A 22,963-nucleotide genomic window follows, 5' to 3' on the forward strand; every position below is an offset into this window, starting at 1 on the left:
CTTTGTGGGTTGCCATCCAAACCTATGTGTCCTTTCCTCTCTTCCCAGTAAATACTATGAGAAGGAAGCGCTCCTGATGGACCCTGTGGATGGCCCCATCCTTGCGTCTTTGCTGGGTAAAAGGTTTGGTGCTCTGAGCTTCACCTGGATCTCTGTTCTTGGCTCTGGGGGTGGGGGCACCTCCTAAGGGCCATTCTCACCTCCCTCTAGCCTCCTACATCACACATCACCGGTTCCCTGTCTCTTGCTACCAGGATCTATGCTTGTCTCTCCTCAGTAGGATCCTGGAGCACCTTAGCTGGCAGGGGGCAGGGCTAGTGAAATAGGTGCCCCGTCTGGAGGTAGACGGGAGGCAGAATTGCTGTGGCCCTGGATTCCCAGCCCCCGTGTGCTCTGCAGTGGGGCCCTGCGCCCTGGAGTACACCAAGATGAAGACTGCGGATCACTTCTGGACCGACCCCTTGACCGACGAGCTTGTCCAGAGGCACCGCATTCACAGCTCGCACCTGCGGCAGGACTCACCCACCAAGCGTCCGGCTCTCTGTGTGAGTGGGGTGAACGGCGGGCTCTCAGAGGGGCCTAAGTTCCAGACTTGGTGTGGAGGTGAGGAAGGGTGGGGGCCTTGAAGGTCGCTCCGGGCCTCACCCTCCACCTCCCTTCACACGGCCATATCCAGAAGAGGCATTCGAGTGGCAGCATGGATGATCGGCCGTCCCTCTCTGCCCGTGACTATGTTGAGTCCCTGCACCAGAACTCCAGGGCCACCCTGCTGTATGGCAAGAACAACGTGCTGGTTCAGCCAGTGAGAGTTCATCCTGGGCCCACCTTCCCCCGGGGGTCTGGCTCCAAGTTATGGAGGAGGGATTCCCTCTGGCTCCAGGTTGTCCATCTATCCATCCACCCACTCACCCATCTATTATTCATTCATCTACTGACATCTCCATCTCTTCATCCACCATATGACAGTATTTCCTTCTACCCATCCATCCATCCACATTTCCAGCCAATCAACCAGCAATTCTCTTCCAGTCTCTACACCCAACCACCCCTCCATCTATGCATCCACCAAATATTCCTTTATTCATCTGCCTCTATTTATATCCATCCATCCATCCATTTGTCTATTTATTTTCCAGTCCCATCTTTACCTGTCCACCCAGCCATCTGTCCATTCATTCTTTCTTGCTATCACTTACTCATCTAGCAAACATTTATTCTGAACCCACTAGATGCTAGATGCTAATAATATTAAGATAAAAGTCTCCACAGCTGATATTTATGGAGTGCTTCCTATGCATCCAGCACCATGCTAAGTGCTTCTAACTGTGTTAACTCATTTAAACCTCACAATAAACATTTGTAGCAAATAGTAATATAGATGGTAACACTGAGGCTCATACAGGGGCAGTAAGGGGCAGAGTTATGATTTGAATTCGGTGTGGCCAGAGTCTGTGCCATTTACCAGTCACCCTCTATGCCCCAGCAGTGAGCCAGGCCCCGGGCATGGGTGGTGAGTGGGGCACATGAAACCCCTCTCCTCATGTGATACCTCCTTTGCTCTCCCCTCCCTGAGACCATTTGGATCAGGGTGGGGTTTGGGCTCAACTGGGAGGAAGCAGAGGGCGGACTGTTGGCCACCCCAGCTCTGCAGTCAGAGCTGTGACCGCTGGGTGACCCTGAGCAAGTCGCTTTTCCCCCTGAGCCTTAGGACCCACATCACAATGGGCACCAGACTGTGTCCTTAGACCTGAGACGCTGTAAATTAAGATGCTCCATTTTTAAACATAGCATCAGGAAATTAAACATTATATGCAATGTTTTCTCAATACCTGGAAATTTTATTTTACACTTTTTGAAGGGGCTTTTTGAGACCATTTGGATATGTATTTTTAAATTATACATTACTCTTATATGCACACACAAAGGAAAATATAATTGAAATACATTAGTGAAGATAGTCCTAAAACTTCACATGTCAGGGCCTAATTTTCTGTATCACTTTTTGACTGAGAGTCATTGCTCTCCTTATTTTTCCACCAAATACCATTTTCCATTCCATCAGAAGAAAGGGTCAAGAAATTATAGCCTGTGAGCCAAATGTGGCCCTCTACCTGCTTTTCTAAGTAGTTTTATTGGAACACACCCCTGCCTGTTTGTTCACGCATCATGTATGGCTGCTTCCGTGCTGTGATGGCAGAGCTGAGTGGCAGCCAGTGAGCCTCTGTGGTGTGCGAAACCAAAAGTCCTCCCCATCTGACCCTTCACAGAAGAAGTTTGCTGACCTCCGATCAAGAGCATAGGAGGTGCAGCATTTCCTCCAAGCGTGTGCTCTTTGTTGTTGCTTTGCAGGAAAATCTGGAGTAGTGGCCCCCCTGCAGTGGTGACTGATGGGTCAGACATCACCGTGTACTCCGTTGCTCTATTCCCAGCCTCGCTCCCTACACGACAACTTTTCGATTCAAAGCTGAAGCACAGTCTCATTTTTTGAAGACATTTAAAATGGCACCTGTCCTCCACATGTGATGTAACAACCATGTACAAAACTTAAAGTAACAACAATCTGAACAGCTCTGACAGAGTTTGCATGAGGTCAGGCAATGACATACGTCACAGTTGTGAGATGCCACTGAGCAAAAGATGCATCTCTGTTTCAGGTACATTAAAATGTGGAAAGCAAACGTGCCTCTTGAAATTGCTGAGATGCTGCCACATATCTGTTTACACATCATGTATGGCTGAGATACTGCACCTGCCTCATGGGGCTGCAGGCACGTGTGGCTCAACTGGGGCATGAGTGTGAAGCCGGGCCAAGCCTGGTAAACAGGAGGTGCTCGGTGTTAGTTGTCTGTGTCCACACACTGAGGTGAATTTGGTGGAGGGGCTGCCTCCTCTGTGTGTGAGGCTTGGACACAACCACCTCCGGCCTGCCCCACTTGGGATAAAACAGTGGTGAGAAGCTCTGCAGGCACATTGGGAAGTCAGAGGGTCAGGCTGCTGGGTGGGGGGTGAGGCATAGGCATTTGGGGAGGGGGCTACTGGGTAATGTCTTTGGATGAGCTCAGCTGCCATTTCTTTCTCCCTTACAACAAGCCAAAATGATGCCAGTTAAATGCTTTCTGTGAAGGAAAGGATTGTAAAGAACCGTCCAACTCTGCCTGTGCAGCAGGGCATCTGGAGCTGCGGGTGTGAAAGTGTTGGGGGTGAGCAGCATTCGTAGCTGGACCTATAGAACCCAACCTGGGTGGTTGGCTGCAAATGGCTTTGCCTAGCATGGCCCCGTGGAAGGCCTTGGGTTGTCCAAATGCACATGGCTTTGGAAGGAAAGCCCTAGCCTTTTGGCTCCAGGTATGCGTCCATGAGTCAGCTGGATGAGGGTCCATGCCCGTGGTGACTCCAGCACTATGACCAGGTCTGGGTCCTCCTCTCTCTGCAGAGGGATGACATGGAGGCTGTGCCAGGATACCTGTCCCTGCACCAGACGGCTGACATCATGACCTTGAAGTGGACACCCAACCAGCTGATGAATGGGTCTGTGGGGGACCTGGACTATGAGAAGAGGTAGGTCACCATGTCCCTCCTCTCCCCTTGACACAAGGAAGTGTGTATCACCCACTTGGCCCAGCCTCTCTGCATCTGTGTCCTCATGAGTAACTCAGTGCCCCAGGAGCCTCCAGGAACTAACCAGAAGAATCTTGAGGTAAGCGAATTAGGCAGAGCCCTGGTCAAAACCCCACCCAGAGAAAGAAGTCTTAACCAAGATCTTTAAAGCCTACAAATGGCAAATATTCTCCCATCTGCTGCCACCTTCCCATCATTCAGTAAAAAGGGAGGCAGGAGGGACTGGTTGGTGGGCGTCTTGTTCAGGGCTTGGGTCCTGTGATATCCTGGGATTTGTAAAAACGAGCAAAGGCTTTGGAGGCATGCTCCAGAGAAATACAGGGGTCAGGGATTCCCTGCTGCACTCGCTGTGTTCTAGCACAATCAGAGAAGGCCTCAGGAAGAGCAAAGGGAAGCCACCGTGCAGAGGTGTGGCCAGCTTGGTCATTTCAGCTGGAGGAGTCGTGGCAGCTCGTGGGAGGCAGAGGCAATGGTTTTTGCTGCTCTCAGTCCACAGCTAAACCAATGCTTCTACATTTTCTTGATTTCTTAAAAAGTTTTGATTGTGATAGATGAGGGAGCCAAGATGGCAGCATGAGTAGAGCAGCGGAAATCTCCTCCAAAACCACATATATTTTTGAAAATACGACAAATACAACTATTCCTAAAAGAGAGACCAGAAGACACAGGACAACAGCCAGACCACATCCACACCCACAAGAACCCAGTGCCTCGCGAAGGGGGTAAGATACAAGCCCCGGGTGGCGGGACCCAAGTGCCCCTCACCCCAGCTCCCAGTGGGAGGAGAGGAGTCAGAGCAGGGGGGGAGAGGGAGCCCAGGACTGCTAAACACCCAGCCCTAGCCATCCGGGCCAGAGTGCAGACACAGTGTGTGTGTGGGGTGCTGGAAACTAGGGAAACAGGACAGTAAGACCTGCGAGCGGGTCCGTGCAGCCGGGGCCCCTGGGACAAAGAAAAGCGAGTGCTTTTTGAAAGTCTTAAAGGGACAAGGACCCCACAGCTGGACAGAAGCATCCGGGGACACTTAGCCCAGCAGCTGGGAATCCCAGGGAACTCTGGGCACTCTAACCCCCTGGGCAGCAGGGAGCTCAGAGGTCCCTCACGGAGATGAAAAGCCTCCTGGCCGTTTCACCTCCAAGATGGCTCCGCCATATCGGAGCAGCAGCCGGAGGCAGGCCACGCCCACAGCAACCACAGAGCTAAACTCCATAGCAGCCGGCAAGAATCAGAAGCCCTGTCTGCACACAGCTGCCCAGCACAAGCCACTAGAGGTTGCTGTTCTCCCAGGAGAAGGCCAAAAACCTACAAGAAGGGACATTCTCCCAGCCATCACTTGTGCCAGCTCCACAAACTATCTCTATCACCATGAAAAGGCAGAAAAATTTGATACAGACCAAAATCACAACCCCTGAGAAGGAGATAGACCTAACCAGTCTTCCTGAAAAAGAATTCAAAATAAAAATCATAAACATGCTGACGGAGCTGCAGAGAAATATACAAGAGCTAAGGGATGACGTCTGGAGGGAGATTACAGAAATGAAACAATCTCTGGAAGGATTTATAATCAGATTGGATAAGATGCAAGAGGCCATTGATGGAATAGAAACCAGAGAACAGGAATGCATAGAAGCTGATGCAGAGAGACATAAAAGGATCTCCAGGAATGAAACAATATTAAGAGAACTGTGTGACCAATTCAAAAGGAACAATATCCACATTATAGGGGTAGCAGATGAAGGAGAGAGAGAAAAAGGGATAGAAAGTGTCTTTGAAGAAATAATTGCTGAGAACTTCCCCAAACTAGGGGAGGAAATAGTTGCTCAGACTACAGAGGCACAAAGAACTCCCAACAGACGGGAGGGACCCAAAGAGGACAACACCAAGACACATAATAATTAAAATGGCAAAGATCAAGGACAAGAACAAAGTATTAAAGGCAGCCAGAGAGGAAAAAAAAGGTCACCTACAAAGGAAAACCCATCAGGCTATCATCAGACTTCTCAACAGAAACCTTACAGGCCAGAAAGAATGGCATGATATATTTAATGCAATGGAACAGAAGGGCCTTGAACCAAGGATACTGTATCCAGCACGATTATCATTTAAATATGAAGGAGGGATTAAACAATTCCCAGACAAGCAAAAGTTGAGGGAATTTGCCTCCCACAAACCACCTCTACAGGGTATCTTAGAGGGACTGCTCTAGATGGGAGCACTCCTAAAAACAGCACAGAACAAAACACTCAACATGAAGAATGGAGGAGGAGGAATAAGAAGGGAGAGAAATAAACATCAGACTGTGTTTATAATAGCTCAATAAGCGAGTTAAGTTAGACAGTAAGGTAGTAAAGAAGCTAACCTTGAACCTTTGGTAACCACGAATCTAAAGCCTGCAATGGCAATAAGTACACATCTTTCAATAATCACCCTAAATGTAAATGGACTGAATGCACCAATCAAAAGACACAGAGTAATAGAATGGATAAAAAACCAAGACCCATCTATATGCTGCTTACAAGAGACTCACCTCAAACCCAAAGACATGCACAGATTAAAAGTCAAGGGATGGAAAAAGATATTTCATGCAAACAACAGAGAGAAAAAAGTAGGTGTTGCAATACTAGTATAAGACAAAATAGACTTCAAAACAAAGAAAGTAACAAGAGATAAAGAAGGACACTACATAATGATAAAGGGCTCAGTACAACAAGAGGATATAACCATTATAAACATATATGCACCCAATACAGGAGCACCAATATGTGTGAAACAAATACTAACAGAATTAAAGGAGGAAATAGAATGCAATGCATTCATTTTGGGAGACTTTAACACACCACTCACTCCAAAGGACAGATCCACCGGACAGAAGATAAATAAGGACACAGAGGCACTGAACAACGCACTAGAACAAATGGACCTAATAGACATCTACAGAACTCTACATCCAAAAGCAACAGGATACACATTCTTCTCAGGTGCACATGGAACATTCTCCAGAATAGACCACATACTAGGCCACAAAAAGAGCCTCAGTAAATTCCAAAAGATTGAAATCCTACCAACCAACTTCTCAGACCACAAAGGTATAAAACTAGAAATAAATTGTACAAAGAAAGCAAAAAGGCTCACAAACACTTGGAGGCTTAACAACATGCTCCTAAATAATCAATGGATCAATGACCAAATTAAAATGGAGATCCAGCAATATATGGAAACAAATAACAACAACGACACAAAACCCCAACTTCTGTGGGATGCAGCAAAAGCAGTCTTAAGAGGAAAGTATATAGCAATCCAGGCATATGTAAAGAAGGAAGAACAATCCCAAATGAATAGTCTAATGTCACAATTATCGAAACTGGAAAAAGAAGAACAAATGAGGCCTAAGGTCAGCAGATGGAGGGACATAATAAAGATCAAAGAAGAAATCAATAAAATTGAGAAGAATAAAACAATAGAAAAAAATCAATGAAACCAAGAGCTGATTCTTTGAGAAAATAAACAAAATAGATAAGCCTCTAGCCAGACTTATTAAGAGAAAAAGAGAGTCAACACACATCAACAGAATCAGAAATGAGAAAGGAAAAATCACGACGGACCCCACAGAAATACAAAGAATTATTAGAGAATACTATGAAAACCTATATGCTAACAAGCTGGAAAACCTAGGAGAAATGGACAACTTCCTAGAAAAATACAACCTTCCAAGACTGACCCAGAAAGAAACAGAAAATCTAAACAGACCAATTACCAGCAATGAAATTGAAGCGGTAATCAAAAAACTACCCAAGAACAAAACCCCCGGGCCAGATGGATTTACCTCGAAATTTTATCAGACATACAGGGAAGACATAATACCCATTCTCCTTAAAGTTTCCCAAAAAATAGAAGAGGAGGGAATACTCCCAAACTCATTCTATGAAGCCAACATCACCCTAATACCAAAACCACGCAAAGACCCCATCAAAAAAAAAACTACAGACCAATATCCCTGATGAACGTAGATGCAAAAACACTCAACAAAATATTAGCAAACTGAATTCAAAAATACATCAAGAGCATCATACACCATGACCAAGTGGGATTCATCCCAGGGATGCAAGGATGTTACAACATTCGAAAATCCATCAACATCATCCACCAGATCAACAAAAATAAAGACAAAAACCACATGATCATCTCCATAGATGCTGAAAAAGCATTTGACAAAGTTCAACATCCATTCATGATAAAAACTCTCAACAAAATGGGAATAGAGGGCAAGTACCTCAACATAATAAAGGCCATATGTGACAAACCCACAGCTAACATCATACTGAACAGTGAGAGGCTGAAAGCTTTTCCTCTGAGATCGGGAACAAGACAGGGATGCCCACTCTCCCCACTGTTATTCAACATAGTACTGGAGGTCCTAGCCATGGCAATTAGACAAAACAAAGAAATACAAGGAATCCAGCTTGGTAAAGAAGAAGTTAAACTGTCACTATTTGCAGATGACATGATATTGTACATAAAAATCCCTAAAGACTCCACTGCAAAACTACTAGAACTAATATCGGAATTCAGCAAAGTTGCAGGATACAAAATTAACACACAGAAATCTGTGGCTTTCCTATACACTAACAATGAACTAATAGAAGGAGAAATCAGGAAAACAATTCCATTCACAATAGCATCAAAAAGAATAAAATACCTAGGAATAAACCTAACCAAGGAAGTGAAAGACCTATACCCTGAAAACTATAAGACACTCTTAAGAGAAATTAAAGAGGACACTAACAAATGGAAACTCATCCCATGCTCCTGGCTAGGAAGAATTAATATTGTCAAAATGGCCATCCTGCCCAAAGCAATATATAGATTCGATGCAATCCCTATCAAATTACCAACAGCATTCTTCAATGAACTGGAACAAATAGTTCAAAAATTCATATGGAAACACCAAAAACCCTGAATAGCCAAAGCAATCCTGAGAAGGAAGAATAAAGTGGGGGGGATCTCACTCCCCAACTTCAAGCTCTACTACAAAGCCACAGTAATCAAGACAATTTGGTACTGGCACAAGAAAAGAGCCACAGACCAGTGGAACAGAATAGAGACCCCAAACATTAACCCAAACATATATGGCCAATTAATATACGATAAAGGAGCCATGGACATGTAATGGGGAAATGACAGTCTCTTCAACAGATGGATGGTGCTGGCAAAACTGGACAGCTGCATGTAAGAGAATGAAACTGGATCACTCTCTAACCCCATACACAAAAGTAAACTCCAAATAGATAAAAAACCTGAATGTAAGTCATGAAACCATAAAACTCTTAGAAAAAAACATAGGCAAAAATCTCATGGATATAAACATGAGCGACTTCTTCATGAACATATCTCCCTGGGCAAGGGAAACAAAAGCAAAAATGCACAAGTGGGAGTATATCAAGCTGAAAAGCTTCTGTACAGCAAAGGACACCATCAATAGAACAAGAAGTCATCGTACAGTATGGGAGAATATATTCACAAATGACATATCTGATAAAGGGTTCACATCCAAAATATATAATGAGCTCACACACCTCAACAAACAAAAAGCAAATAATCCAATTAAAATATGGGCAGAGAAGCTGAACAGATAGTTCTCCAAAGAAGAAATTCAGATGGCCAACAGACACATGAAAAGATGCTCCACATCACTAGTTATCAGAGAAATGCAAATTAAAACCATAATGAGATACCACCTCACACCAGTAAGGATCGCCATCATCGAAAAGACAAACAACAACAAATGTTGGGGAGGTTGTGGACAAAGGGGAACCCGCCTACACTGCTGGTGGGAATGTAAATTAGTTCAACCATTGTGGAAAGCAGTATGGAGGTTCCTCAGAATGCTCAAAATAGAAATACCACTGGACCCAGGAATTCCACTTCTAGGAATTTACCCTAGGAATGCAGCACTCCAGTTTGAAAAAGACAGATGCACCCCTATGTTTATCGCTGCACTATTTACAATAGCCAAGATATGGAAGCAACCTAAGTGTCCATCAGTAGATGAATGGATAAAGAAGATGTGGTACATATACACAATGGAATATTATTCAGCTATAAGAAAAAAACAGATCCTACCATTCGCAACAACATGGATGGAGCCAGAGGGTATTATGCTCAGTGAAATAAGCCAGGCGGAGAAAGACAAGTACCAAATGATTTCACTCATATGTGGAGTATAAGAACAAAGGAAAACTGAAGGAACAAAACATCAGCAGAATCACAGAACCGAAGAATGGACTAACAGTTACCAAAGGGAAAGGGACTGGGGAGGATGGGTGGGAAGGGAGGGACAAGGGGGGGGGGAAAACGGGGGCATTACGATTAGCATGTATAGTGTGTGTGGGGGCACGGGGAGGGCTGTGCAACACAGAGAAGACAAGTAGTGATTTTACAGCATCTTACTACGCTGATGGACAGTGACTGTGAAGGGGTATGTGGGGGGGACTTGGTGAAGGGGGGAGCCTAGTAAACATAATGTTCTTCATGTAATTGTAGATTAATGATACCAAAATAAAAAAATTTAGAAAAAAGATGATAGATGATAGATAGATAGATAGATTCCCCACTAATAGAAACCAGGACTTCTTGGAGAAATGGCTGATTCCAGGTCTGGAGCAAGAAATGATGATCCTGGAACATCTTATCAGACCAGATAGCAAGGAGGCCAGCGGAGACAAAAGATCACATCACAAAGACACGGGAACCAGCTGCAAAGGGCTCCCAAGGGCCAAATTTGAGCTTCAATCAGGATTATAATTGTAAAGGATTAAAACTCATCAAATATACTTAAATCTTTAACTCATAAGTCTGCTTAAAACAGCATCACATTCAGAAGATAAGAAACTAATTTATTCTCTCGAAAACTGAACGGGAAAGAATCGAACATTTAGTATGTGAATCCTGCCTTTAGTATGTGAATAGCACCACTGGATAGCCAAACAGTAGATGGGTAGAAACATCTCTTTATAGAAGTACTCAAGTCAGTATGTAAAAAAGAAATGATAGAATCAGAATATCACCATTTTGAAACCCCCAGTGAATCAACAGTTAGGTATTGAGCAGCAACAGCTGTTAACCTTACAAAAAGGGGCAGACAGACATCACGTGCCTCCTGATGAAAGAACACACCACCCATGGTCTTGCCGAAAGGACTGAACCTGAGGCTGATCCAACCTCTGGATTCAGCTGCCAATTTGCAGGAAATACAGAGAAACATGTTGAATTGCATCAAGAGTATCAATCAGCAGAATTCAGCAGTGGGAAACTGTGGGTCTAAAGGCTCAGATTCTTCAACAGATACATTATAAAGAAAAGAGAGGGATGGAGGGAGGAACCTGTAGATTAAAAGAGACTTGAAAGGTAGATCAGAATGTCTTTAAAAAGTGAGACTACATCGTATGTCTAGGAAGGCACATTCAAGTGATAAAACTATAAAGGAAGACAGAGAATAGATTAACTAGAAGAGTCAGAAGCAGGGTCACGTCTGCAGGAAGGAAGGCAGTAGAGATTGAGAAAAGGCTTCTTGGGGATGTTGGCAAAGTCCTATTCTTTGATCCAGTGGTGGTTGTTAAAATAACTCCTTAAGCGATACATTTGTTGTGCTTATTTTTTTCTGTTTCATTTTACAATAAAAATATTTATTAAAAAAAGTTTTGGTTGTGTAGAACTTGTAACATAAAAACATACAGAACTTTGGTACCCGTCTCCCATCCCTAACAGCCATCCACCTACCCTTTCTTCCTAGGTAATTATTCTGCAGCAGCATGGGGACATGATAGGATTACATCTGTGAATATAGATGTGTGTACGTGGTAACAAGGAGACATTCCCAAACGTTCTCATTTCTGTTGCTTTTGGGGTTTCAGCATTTTCTTCACAGGACCCCTGTACCCAACGAAATCCCTAACAGTTCCACTTAAGTCCATACAACTTAATAGTAGTAGTTTCTGTGCTGTCTGACAGATGTCGCTGTTTCCCCCCAAAATTTAAAATCTGAGCTGTTCCCTGTGCCCCTGTGAATTGGTTCACTGTGTTTGTTCTGGGGTGCCCTGCTTCACAGCTGGGGAACTCACGTTTTTAAACTAGTATGTGCCAGGCTCTGTGTAACAGTTTAATGTACCTGATAATTTAATACATAAAATGATAGTATGGCATAGGTAGTGAGGTTTTAGTTCCTAATGGGGGAATGGAGCCTCCGAGAGACACTTCCTGTCCAAATGTTCCAGTAGATTATCTATAGATATCACAACAGTCAGTGTAAGCTTGATGAGGTTTCCTCATGTTTTGGATAAATGATGAAATTACCATACTGACTTTAAGCCAGATCTATGCTGCCTCGTTTTTAAAAAAATAAAATTCACATACTTTGCCACAAGTAGAATTAGCAAGCCTGGCAGGTGTTGTATAAGGAATGTCTTGCCCCCAAATTGTGCCAATATGCTGTTTAATGCCACTCCCGTGGCTGATTATGACCTTACTCGTCTTGCCTCAAGAGAGATGCTAAGATCTCATTTTGAAGGGATGTCCTGTTTTGGTCAGACTCTCAAACTGTGGGAAATTTGTGCTCAGAAATATGGAGAGAGAAAGCAGCCCTGTCATAGGACAAAGGCAGGAACCCCATGTGTTGCGAATACTCACCCAGGACATCAAAGGCAGGCAGGACGTCAAACTCCACCCCCTCTTGGATACTTGGATACGGGGGGACCTGAGCATGAAGCTCAGTGCACGGGGCTTCTCCCATCGCGGATTCTGGACCTCAAACACCACATCAAACTTTTTCTCTCATCGACAGGCTTCCAGCTGTCTCCTAATTTCCCTGATGAACTTTCCTTGGTGCTGAAGCTGCTCCTGAAAACTTGTAAGGGGGCTGAGAAAGACGAGGTCAGCATCAGATCGGCCTCTGAGGGACGTGCCTTTGCCTGAGGAGCCACCCTAAAATGTGAGGAGAGTAGAAATTAACATTGATTGAGAAGAGCCTCCTAAGTAAAATGACAAGAGCAATCACTAACATTCTTGAGTGCTAGCCACTGTTCTGAGGGTGTGACCAGTCTTAACTCCTGTAATGTTCACAAGGACTGTATGACTTAGGTACTGTTATTATTAGTTTCCACTTTTTAGGTGGAGAAATAAGATGCCCTGAGAGATTATATAACAGCCCAATCACACAGGTGGTAGGTGGCAGAATGCAGTTCAAACCCTGGCTGCCTTGTTCTAGAGTCTGTGTTCTTTCCTTCCTGTCCTTTACTATCTTATCTGATTATATGCTGGTAGACTTAGTTTGCCCAGCCCTGTAAGTTATTGGGAGTCACGGATGCAGAAATTGAGGTACAGATAGGTTAAGTGATTTGTTCAAAGTTTCACAGCCATTAGATGCTCTCTGCTTTAAAAACTAGTACTATTAACCAGCTCACAATACTACAGAAATGATGAGTCAGTCCCCAGGCTGGCCATGAATTAACAATCATGTACTAGAGTTGGGCCTCAGTTTCCCTATCTCTGAAATGGGCACGGCCTAGGACAGTGGTTCACAAACTTTACCCAGGGCATTTATTTAAAAATTACAGATGTACGTGAAATAAGCCAGGTGGAGAAAGACAAATACCGTATGATTTCACTTATTTGTGGAATCTAAAAACAAAACAAAACCACATGAACAAAATGGCAGTAGACTCACAGACACTGAGAAGTGACTGGTGGTTACCATGAGGGGGGGGCTGGGGTAGGTGGATGGGAGGCGGAGCCGGGTATAGGGGCACAAAACTTCTCAATCATAATAGAAGTTGGTCGCAGGGATGGTAGTGCAGCATGGAGAATACAGCCAATGATTCTGTAACATCTTCCTATGTTGACAGATAGTAGCTGCACTAGTGGGGGTGAGGATTAAATAATATGGGTAACTGTTGAACCGCTGTGTTGTGTACTTGACACCAATATAAGATTGTATATCAACGATACTCTAATAAAAAGAAATTACAGATGAAATTACAGATTGCACATTCTCACCCAAGAATCTATTCTCACAAGCTGCGATTATATTTTTGGTTTGGATAAATCAGACACCAGCAGCCCCAGAGAGCTCACCTGTTGTCCTCAGTCTGTCTCCGTGGGAGCCTGCCCGCCCAGCCACCCCTTCCCCAGGCAGGCAGGCCTGGACTCACCTTCACAACTTTCAACACCCGGACAGAGTGAGCAGCTCTTTGGAAACACCTCTCCTTCAGGAAACTGGACATGATGTCGATGGCTTGGTTCACCTGCACGCGGAAATGCGTGTCTGGCAGGAGACGGTCTTCGATATACTTGTCCAGATGCGTGGCCGGGATGTCTCTGAGCTCCCCCATGATGCCCGGGGCAGGGACGGGAGAGCCAGTGGCTGTGAACGGGCTCCAGGAAGCGGTCAGCTTCTCTCGCTTCGGCTGCCTCAGCCTGGCAGCTCTCGGTTTCGTTTCCTGGGAAGGGAGGAGCTTAGCAAACTGCACATTGATTCCTGAACTGTATCTGCTCTCCCTGGTCGCCCCTCCCTCCACTCCCTGGAAACTCCTCTGGTCCTTTAATGAGCTAGCACGTCAGGCCCTTCTCCAGGCTGCACTCTGGAATGGTGCTTTTAGCCCCTGTTAGCACCTCGTCCAAGAAAAATCATAGTTAAAAACAGATTTTGGGTGTCCTTCGTCATCTGCTGTTGTCGCTGACAAATTGTTTCATAATGCCCTGTGATCTTTGCAGCTGTACAAGCACAGTGCAAAGAGAAAAGGGAGTCAGAGAAATCAGGAAGCATGAAGACCACCATGATCCTGAAACTCAAAGACTGCCACTGTGCACATTTTGGTATAGATCTTTCCAGGTATTTCCACAAGCATACACACAAACACTGTTCTCTTTTCTTTTTTTTAAGAAATGACATCATAGTGTATTGTTTTTCCTTTTGATTAATAGACTTTATTTCTTATGACAGTTGTATGTTTATGGAAAACTTGAACAGAAGGCAAGAGGTCCCACGTACCCCCTCTCCTTCCACCCATGGTTTCCCCTGCCCATGTTTGTTATAACTGAATCAATACAGAAATGTTATTAACTAAAGTTCATAGTCTACATTAAGATTCATTCTGCATTGTGCGTTCAGCGGTTTTGACAAATGCATCACGTCATGTGTCCATCATGATACAAACAGGCAGAACAGTTTCACTTCCTCAAAAATCTCCTTGTTGCACCTGCTCAACCCTCCCTGTTTAGATCTTCCTTCTTTTCTAATATGTGTTCAATGCTAACAAATTCCCTCCATGTGCACTGCCCTCACTGCATCCCACAAACTTTAATTCATTATTTTTCATTTAGAGCATAATATTTTTAAATTTCTCTCGAAACTTCTTTGACCCTTGTGTAACTTACAAGTGTGTTTTTTGATCTCCGAATATGTTGGCATTTTCCAGATAGCTTTCTTTCATTAGTTTCTTATTTAATTCCATTGCGGTAAAGAGCATACTTTGCATGATATCTGTTCTTTGGAATTTGTTAGGGCCCAGAATGTGGTCTGTCTTGGTGAATGTCCCATGTGAGCTTGAAAAGAATGTATATTCTTGGATGAAGGAGTCTATAAATACCAATGAACTAACTTTCTTAGCCTTTTCCTTAGCCAGCTCAATTAATTGACACTCCCCACTCCTGTATATCCTGTGACTTAAGCCAAAGGCAAAAGGGAACCGTGAAGCGTGTGAGGGTCCACAGGACACTCTGCTCACCATTCGATTGTATGTAGATCAAAGATCTGGTTGGCACCCAAGTGCCTTTTTGGCAATTGGGCTTGTTAATGAAATGCTTGTTTTTCACTAACTATATATAAGGAGATCCAAAAATAAGTACAAATGGCATCTGTCCTTAGAAAACCAATGTTTTCAACCAACATGAATTCTTTGGAAAAAGGCAGTAAAGGCAAATTTCATAAAACGCATGGATAAGATAAGAGTGAGGCAACTATAAAAGACTAAGGAAATATATTGGAAAAATCCAGAATTATGCCCTCATGCTCTTACAAATGGCTTTATGTTCTTGATCCCTTTAAAGAAACAGGAACAGGAAACTAAAGACAGCTCACCCTTGTGTGTTTTACACAAGGTAGTAATGCAAAGTTCTGGTCAGGGGGCCTACCCTCAGCAAAAAGGACTAGGTCTTTACAATGACTGGGAAATTAAGGCACATGTGTGGGCCCTGGCAACCAAGTTTGAGAATCATGATACTCTGATGCCCTGCCTATGGAGTTGAAGACCCACAAGGGGGAAGTGACTTGCTCAAGGTCACACCGCAAATTTTGGCCGGAGCCAAGCAAAGTACACCTCTTGCGTACATGCATGGCAATGTGTTTCTGTGGTGCTCTGAAGTGTTACTTAACCTTCTTAGGCCAACGCCCCTAGCAAATCTGATTGAACCAAGGAGGAACCAGCCCAGGGGGTTTCGGAGCACTAAGAAGCGTAAGCCATGTGCTAAGTTTGTCCTCCTTTCACCAGGAACTACCAGCCCCTTGAACTTCCCTTTTCCCGAGCCTCATCTTTGTCAGTCCTGATTGAAGATCAGACCTTGGCAACTTGCTCTCTCCTCTTTCAAGTATTTACTATTATTATTGTCATCCCCATTGTCCAGATGAGGAAACTGAGACTCAAGGAGGTTAGATTCCACTGCTGGAAATCGACGGTCAGGATTCAAATGCCGGACTGAATGATTGAAAAGCTGGTGTGCTGTTTCGGTCTGGTGCTTTCTGCCAGACCATATTGCCTCTTGCAAAGTGTTTTATTTCAGTGCGACGAAAAAGGTAATTAGCCAAGGCAGGTGTACTGGTATTTATGAAAATTTTGCTCAGGTATATTCATCTCAGCTTCTTTGGCATGTCCCCATGCCTGGGGAAGGAGATCAACCATTTTAGAGATGGAAGTTAGGTTTCTTTACACCTGTCCATGACTGACGGGTAGTGGCTGCCTAGAATGCTGTGCTGAGAAGGATTCAGAGGTTGCTAGTAGGCTCTAGCTTTCCTGTATCAATAGGAAAGATGCCATATTGATTAGTGATGTCTTCTACAAGCACAGGGCAAGAAAGCGGTAAGAAGTGTCTCCTGCCATTCCTGGGAGGCCTACATTGGCACCTCTCTCCACCTGGTGGCAGCTGGCTAAAGTACGGGAAACATAGGTGGACCTGAGGGCAGTGATTTGCAGTCAGGATGGAGGTGGGAAGCACAAGACATCAACCAGGAAATACTTTCAAATATACACCTTGTCCCCAGGGCACAGAGGAACCTGGGAGAGGGGGAAGATGTTGGGGTGGGAGGGACGGCGGTGTGCTTCCGGGAAGAGCATGGGGCATTTGAGAATCAAATCTTCCCCGGGAATTCTTTGAGGACTTCTGCCCCAAAACTGAGACCCACCTTTTGGGAACAAGAAGAGAAAATCGTCTCCAAGTTGACCGGGAAGGGAAGGTTCTGTTGGGTGGAATGGACAGCTCCTTCTGGGAAGTCGCCGACATTCCTGATAAATTGCTTAAACACTTTTGGGATAAATTATATTGACGTAATCCTTCTGGAAAGTTAGTTACTCAGCTCACTTTCAAGACTTTTTAGAATCTCAAGTTAGCGTCATGTGTAAAGGCTCATTGTGGGGTGGAAGGTGCTAGAATACCAAGGTGGTGTTTGATGATCTGTGTTATCAGTCAGTGTGTTAAGAGCACAGGGGTTCAATGATCTGGCTCCTCTCCTGGCACTGGTGCCCTGAGATGCTGGGTGTGTCATTCCCTTCTCTAGGCTTTGGGTTATTCGTGTCAGACAAGTGGGTTGACTGGATTAGGCCCTGGCTCTTGGCTAGTGTCTCTTTCAGCCCTGATATTACCTGATTACATAACCACTTGGGGCTTTCCCCTGGGGTTAGGTGGGAGATAACGGTGCTGCTTCCCCATTGGGTGACTGCCAGCGAAAAGCATTCTTGTAAGAGGGTGTGGGGTCAGCCAAGTTGCCTTGAGCCCACCTGCCCAAAATGAAATCCACTAGAAAACAAACTCCACATGGGCAGAGACCACATCTGCTTGTCCGCTGCTGTGTCCCTGGGGCTGGAACGTAGTAGATGCTCATTAAATACTGGCTATCCAAGTAGCAGCATGTACCCTGATGGAGAGAAAGAACTTCCAGAAACCAGAAAGGAAAAACCCAGGCCACCAGTTTTCCTGGATATTCCTACTTTATTTCTGGCTACATCAGCACAAAGAAAGGAATGGGTGGTTCTGCATGCACCAGAGGGTGTGTATTCTAGGCAGGGAGGTGGTTACACTTGTCGGGGGAGTGTGTGCCCGGACAGAGCAAAAGCTCACTGTGCTCATTCTAGCGCCAATACCAGCATTAGGCATGGGCAACATAGCCAGCATGCTTTCTCCCAAGGGCAAGCCGGGGAAAGGCAGTGGGCTGAGAGTGGGCACCAAGGGGACTGACGGGGAGGGAGAGGGTTGGGAGGGAAGACGGCAGCCAGGAAGCTGTCAGCCATCTTGGGAAGGTGAAGAGCTTGATGTTGGTTATCCAAGGCAAGAAATTGGTGTCTTCCACTGAACTGTACAGGGAGCTGGGGGTGGAAGGAGAAGGTTCAAAGGCATGTGTTTGGAGGAAGTGAGAGTTTTAGTGTCCATTGGATGACTTCTGTAGGTAAGGGTGGACTGTTGGGTAAGAAGAGGTGCCTTTTGTGGCAGTGGGGGAAAGACCATGGAAACTGGGAAAAATCAGTTTCTCGTGGGGTGTGAAGATTGCTGTCACTCTTTAAAGTATTAGACCCACAATGGTTATTTCATTCTCCCGACAAACTTGGGGAAGAGGGTGCATGAGATAGGAAGACAAGAGAGACTGAGACCAAGGTACAGACAGAGAGAGACAGAGAGGTTCTAGGCAGTTCAGAGCGAGGGACAGGGTGCGAAAGGGTCGGAGCACCAGGGAGCGGGTGGTTTGCTCATTTAACCAAGAGCAGAGGGAGGACAAAGGCTGGGGCTTTGGAGAGGCCCCCCGGGGCCCGGAACTCTGGTGTCTGATGTTGTCCATGCGCTTGGGGAGGCCAGGGGCTGAGAAAGCCCGTCTATGTGCCTCAGGGTGCCGCCATGCCCTTTGGGCAGATGCCAGCTGCTGGCCTGGGGCTGAGCCACCTGGCTCGCCTGGCAAAGAAGTGGTGGTTTTAGGGGGTGTGGGCCTAAGTAGAACTTCAGGGTTCTGCCTGTGTTCTGTCAAGCTGGTGAAACGAGAAGAGGGGGAGGGGCTGCATTAAGGTATTTTTTGCTTTTGCTATTTTACCCCTTAGAGAGGAGGGGAAGGGGAGAGAGTTGGGAGAAGAGGGAAGAGGAGAGACGGGGAGAAAGGGCGAGTTGGACATGGTGCAAAGGAGAGGAGAGGGAGGAGGGGTCGTAGAGAATGGGTGCTCATTTGTGCAAGGAAGCAAACAGGGGCTTCCTGAAAAGGCTACCGAGTCCCTCTGTGTGTCCTTCGTGTGCATTTCTTGATGCGTTTGGAGCAGGAGGGTGTGTTCCTAGCCTCTGAGGAGTTTAGCCCCGGGGGTCTGTGTTCCTGGCCATGGGGGTATGTCACGGGGACTGCGGGAGCCTGGGGGCACTAGTTCTGCCCCAGAGCTCGCTAGTCCTCACAGCCTTGCCTGGGGCAGGTGAGAACTGAGGACACGTGCAGATGTGATGCAGGAAACGCAAGTTGGTCCGTGTGTGTTCAAGGCCAGGAGGGTCTAAGAACAGTCCCAAACGGTGAAGAACCTTTGTAACGTGCCCAAACCCAGAGTCTGTTCAGTTAACAGCCTCCTTGTAAAATGTGCCCATCCCCTAGCCCTCCTGCTCCATCCTGGAGGGGCCGCATCCTCAGCGGCCTGGCAGCATTGCCGAGGGAGGAGGTCTTTGGTGGCAGTGCCCGTGGGCGGGGGCACTGCAAAGGCAGGCTCAGGAAGGGCTGGGTGGGGAGGCCGGGAGAAGAGAGACCAGAGTGTGACGGGCAGCTGGGGCAGGCTAGGGGTGACTGGGCACGGGTGGGGCAGGGGCTGGGGGCCTGGCCACCATCCTAATCACTTGACACGTGATTCTCGTTCTGTAGCTGGTGCCAGCGCTCGATCTTCTTGTCCTTGTTTTTCAGACACTCGTACCAGTGTTTCAAGCGCTCTCCCTTGGCTGAGATCCCCAGCTGGCAGCCTCCTGGGGGGCAAGATGGGAAGATAGGGGCAGGTGGGCAGACTGGAGGGATGCATGGGACTTGCAATTTGGACTGAAATGTCTATTTGGGGAAAACCTGCCACCAAGCGGACCCCCTCCACCAAGTGGATCCATTTCTCTATGGACAATTACTGGCATGATGTTATGATTACTACTGGCCTTCTCTGCCTACAGACCATGTACTCAAGAACCTGCAAGGACCCCCTATTATGGCATCAAGTCATTCCTAAATCATCTATTTTCTAGGACCTTCTACAAATCACCACCCTACTCTCTGATAATTCTCTCCTATTACTTCCAGATTCTCATCACCTATTTCCAAAGAGTCAATTTCGTCACCCGCACATCCCTGCCTCCACACCTTTACTCCCACCATCTCCCCTGCCTGGGGTTCCCTGCCTGCTCCATCTTTAGTGACTGTTCTTCCTCACCATTTGGAGGGGGCTGCGAAAATCAGAACCTTCATCCTGGACTTGCCAATAGATTAAGGAGGCAGCCATTGCACCCTGTTGTCCACAGAGGCCACAGACCCCAATCTGCTGTGATTTAACTATTCCGCTGGAGGTGATTTATTCAGTAAATAACCAATTGTAATTGACTCTTCTTGGCTTAGTGAGCTCTTTCATCTAAAGGCATCTGCAGGTGAGACCCTAATCAGGCCCATGGGGCCCAACTTAGCCTTTAGACAATGTGGCTATGCGCAGGAAAGGGACGCCCTCAGCTCTGTACAGCCCCAGATAAGGCTCTTGTCTCCTGGGAGGACAGAAGATGGGGATTTCTCTGGGAGCTGGGAACACTCACCAATGTAATCGTTGGACTTGCCGATGTCATAGTCCCAGACTGAGATGTCCAGGGACTTCTTTGCCAGGTCACTGTGTTTGATATCGTAGAAAAACTCCTGGATGCAGCAGGTGAAGACATGTGAATGAGAGGGTGCTCTGGACCCCCGGCATCGGGGACTGAGGCTGAGCCCTAGGGGCTCGCGGGCGGAAGGGCGCGAGAGGGCCTTCCCACTCTGCGCCTGACAACCTCCATTCAGCAAACACTCTGTATTACAAAGTCCCCCCAGCCTGTCATTCTCTCTTCAAGGACTCTCTGATACTGGGGAGGCTGGCAGGGTTTTTCTAAGAGAACTGGTCCTGGTCAAGTTTGCTTGAAGGCAAAAGGCCATGAACTCAGTCTTTCCATTCCAGTAGCTTCTGAAGTGGGTGTACCCCTCTCCCCATCATTTAGAGATTAAGGGTAATTGAGGGGACTGAGACTGATTTGAGGGTTAAGTGCTTATGTTTCCAGACAATCTGATTTCTTACATAACTCTTCTGCTTAATTATAAAATTCATTCACACTCATCATTAAAGCAAATAAGAAAAAAACCCCAAAACTTGTAATTTAACTATAAGAAAACCACTGTCAACCTTCTGCATGTGTGACCACATTGATATTTTTTAATTTTAATATGAATATTAATTTGAACATTATTTGAAATATTTGATTATGTGAAATATAATATGAATATACCTTTTTATGGCTATCTTTTCCATTTTATAACATATAGTAAAAACCAACTTAACATGTTAGCAAATATTTTTCTATATCACCATTTTAATGGCTTCATTTAATAGCTGTGTGGCTATACCATAACCTACTGCCCAACAGTTGAGTACTTAGGTTGTTTCCCATTTTCCACTATTATAATGATATGATAAAAGGCATTCTTGTAGGTAAATCATTGTGCAAATCCACTATGATGTTTTCAGGATAAATTTCAGCAGTGTTTTTCTGAGTTTGTAAAATTTTAAGAGAGGGAACAGTGGGTGTATACTGTGGTGCCATTTGTGTGTAATAAGAAAGGTGGCCACACATTTATTTGCTTTGTGTATACATAAATCCTGGAAATAGACAATATTCTGGCTTCAGAAGGGAGAAGGCTGGGCAGGGAGGAGCGTTTTGACTTTGGTTCTTTTGGAATTTTCAAGTATGAGGCTGTATCACCTGTTTCCAAAATAAATGGAATTCAAATTTAAAAAACTGAAGGTTTTTGACAAACTTCCCTTCAGAAGTTGAATCAATTTGCTCCCTCACCCACAGTGTGTACATTTCCTCACCAGCATTGGCTACCAAAATTTTACAATATTTGTGTGCCAGTCTGTGATGAGATATGGTGTATGGTTTTGATTCATATTTTCATTATTGCTCATGAGTTTATTAGCTATTTGGATTTCTTATTTTGTGACTTGTTCAGATTCCAGGATAGGGGGAGGCAGGACAGTAGTAATTGGTTCCTTACTCAAAGTTCACGAGTCAGAGTTGGGAAATCGGGGTCCAGATGAAAGAGGGACCTGGAAGCAGGACAGGCAGACCTACTGGCCAGTGACTGTTCTGTGCTCAGTTTACACAGAACATTCCCCCTATATGCACATATGGGTGCACGTCCTTTAAAAATGAAGCACTACAAAGCTGACTGTACTGTAGCTTTCCTTTCCTACTGTACAACATTTGGTAAAAACCAGTGCTAGTTGACTCTGCCCAAACATTCACCAGATATTTCTGGATCCTTACTAGGTGACAGGTTTGTTCAGATAATTGAAATCCATCGACAGCACAAGATGGAAGGATGAAAAAACCCTACAAGCATAGAGGAAGCAGATCTTCAGGGCTTAACACTTAACACTGACTCTTAAGGGATAACTAGGAGTTTGCCAGAGAGGAAAAGAGAGGGGAAAGTCCAGGGAAGGGGAGAAACAGGTGCAGAGGTGAGAGATGTGCCAGGCACCTGCGTGGAGTTTAGTGTGACTGGAGTGTGACATTGGACAGAGGTGGGTTATGAGTCTGAAAGGGCCTGATTGTCATGCTAAGAAGTCAGGGAGCCATTGTTGGGTTGAACAAAAGGATGAGAAATTCAGATTTGTGTTTTAGGAAGCTCACACTTATGTGGAGGATGGACCAAACCCAGGAAGGGAGTCAGGAGTCTACTGCAAGTGTCCGGTCATGAAATGCCTGACGAGTAACAGTGAGAACAGAGGAAGGAGTGCACCCAGTGGGTGTCTAGGTAGTGGCTTTAGCAAGACTCCCTGCACTGGATGGACCTGCGGAG

General features: G+C 45.5%; 1 protein-coding gene and 3 long non-coding RNA genes across 6 annotated transcripts in view; 2 read left to right on the plus strand and 2 right to left on the minus strand.

Moving 5' to 3' along the window:
* The window catches only part of LOC118934155 (uncharacterized), a 13,904-nt gene extending 13,372 nt beyond the window's left edge, over window positions 1–532 (plus strand). Inside the window, exons 3-4 of the long non-coding RNA XR_008993706.1 lie at window positions 49–116; window positions 400–532. This is a non-coding gene — a long non-coding RNA (uncharacterized LOC118934155). The remainder of the gene's footprint in view (window positions 1–48; window positions 117–399) is intronic.
* Window positions 1–14,352, minus strand: part of LOC130680667 (uncharacterized) — a 26,755-nt gene extending 12,403 nt beyond the window's left edge. The window contains exons 1-2 of the long non-coding RNA XR_008993705.1: window positions 13,821–14,352; window positions 12,301–12,594 (exon numbers count right to left, since the gene is read on the minus strand). This is a non-coding gene — a long non-coding RNA (uncharacterized LOC130680667). The remainder of the gene's footprint in view (window positions 1–12,300; window positions 12,595–13,820) is intronic.
* Window positions 12,525–20,554, plus strand: LOC130680669 (uncharacterized). Its single transcript, XR_008993708.1, has 3 exons — window positions 12,525–12,601; window positions 14,383–14,500; window positions 19,793–20,554. It is a non-coding gene; the product is annotated as an uncharacterized LOC130680669 (long non-coding RNA).
* The window catches only part of RPH3A (rabphilin 3A), a 90,226-nt gene continuing 86,779 nt past the window's right edge, over window positions 19,517–22,963 (minus strand). For all 3 annotated transcript variants that reach the window (XM_057491731.1, XM_057491732.1, XM_036929412.2), the window contains 2 exons: window positions 20,671–20,767; window positions 19,517–19,851 (listed from right to left, as the gene is read on the minus strand). In XM_057491731.1, the coding sequence (XP_057347714.1) occupies window positions 19,721–19,851; window positions 20,671–20,767 (228 nt within the window). In that variant the 3' untranslated portion in view covers window positions 19,517–19,720. The remainder of the gene's footprint in view (window positions 19,852–20,670; window positions 20,768–22,963) is intronic.

The sequence above is a fragment of the Manis pentadactyla genome, chromosome 14 (genome assembly GCF_030020395.1).
Source record: "Manis pentadactyla isolate mManPen7 chromosome 14, mManPen7.hap1, whole genome shotgun sequence".
Taxonomy (NCBI): domain Eukaryota; kingdom Metazoa; phylum Chordata; class Mammalia; order Pholidota; family Manidae; genus Manis; species Manis pentadactyla.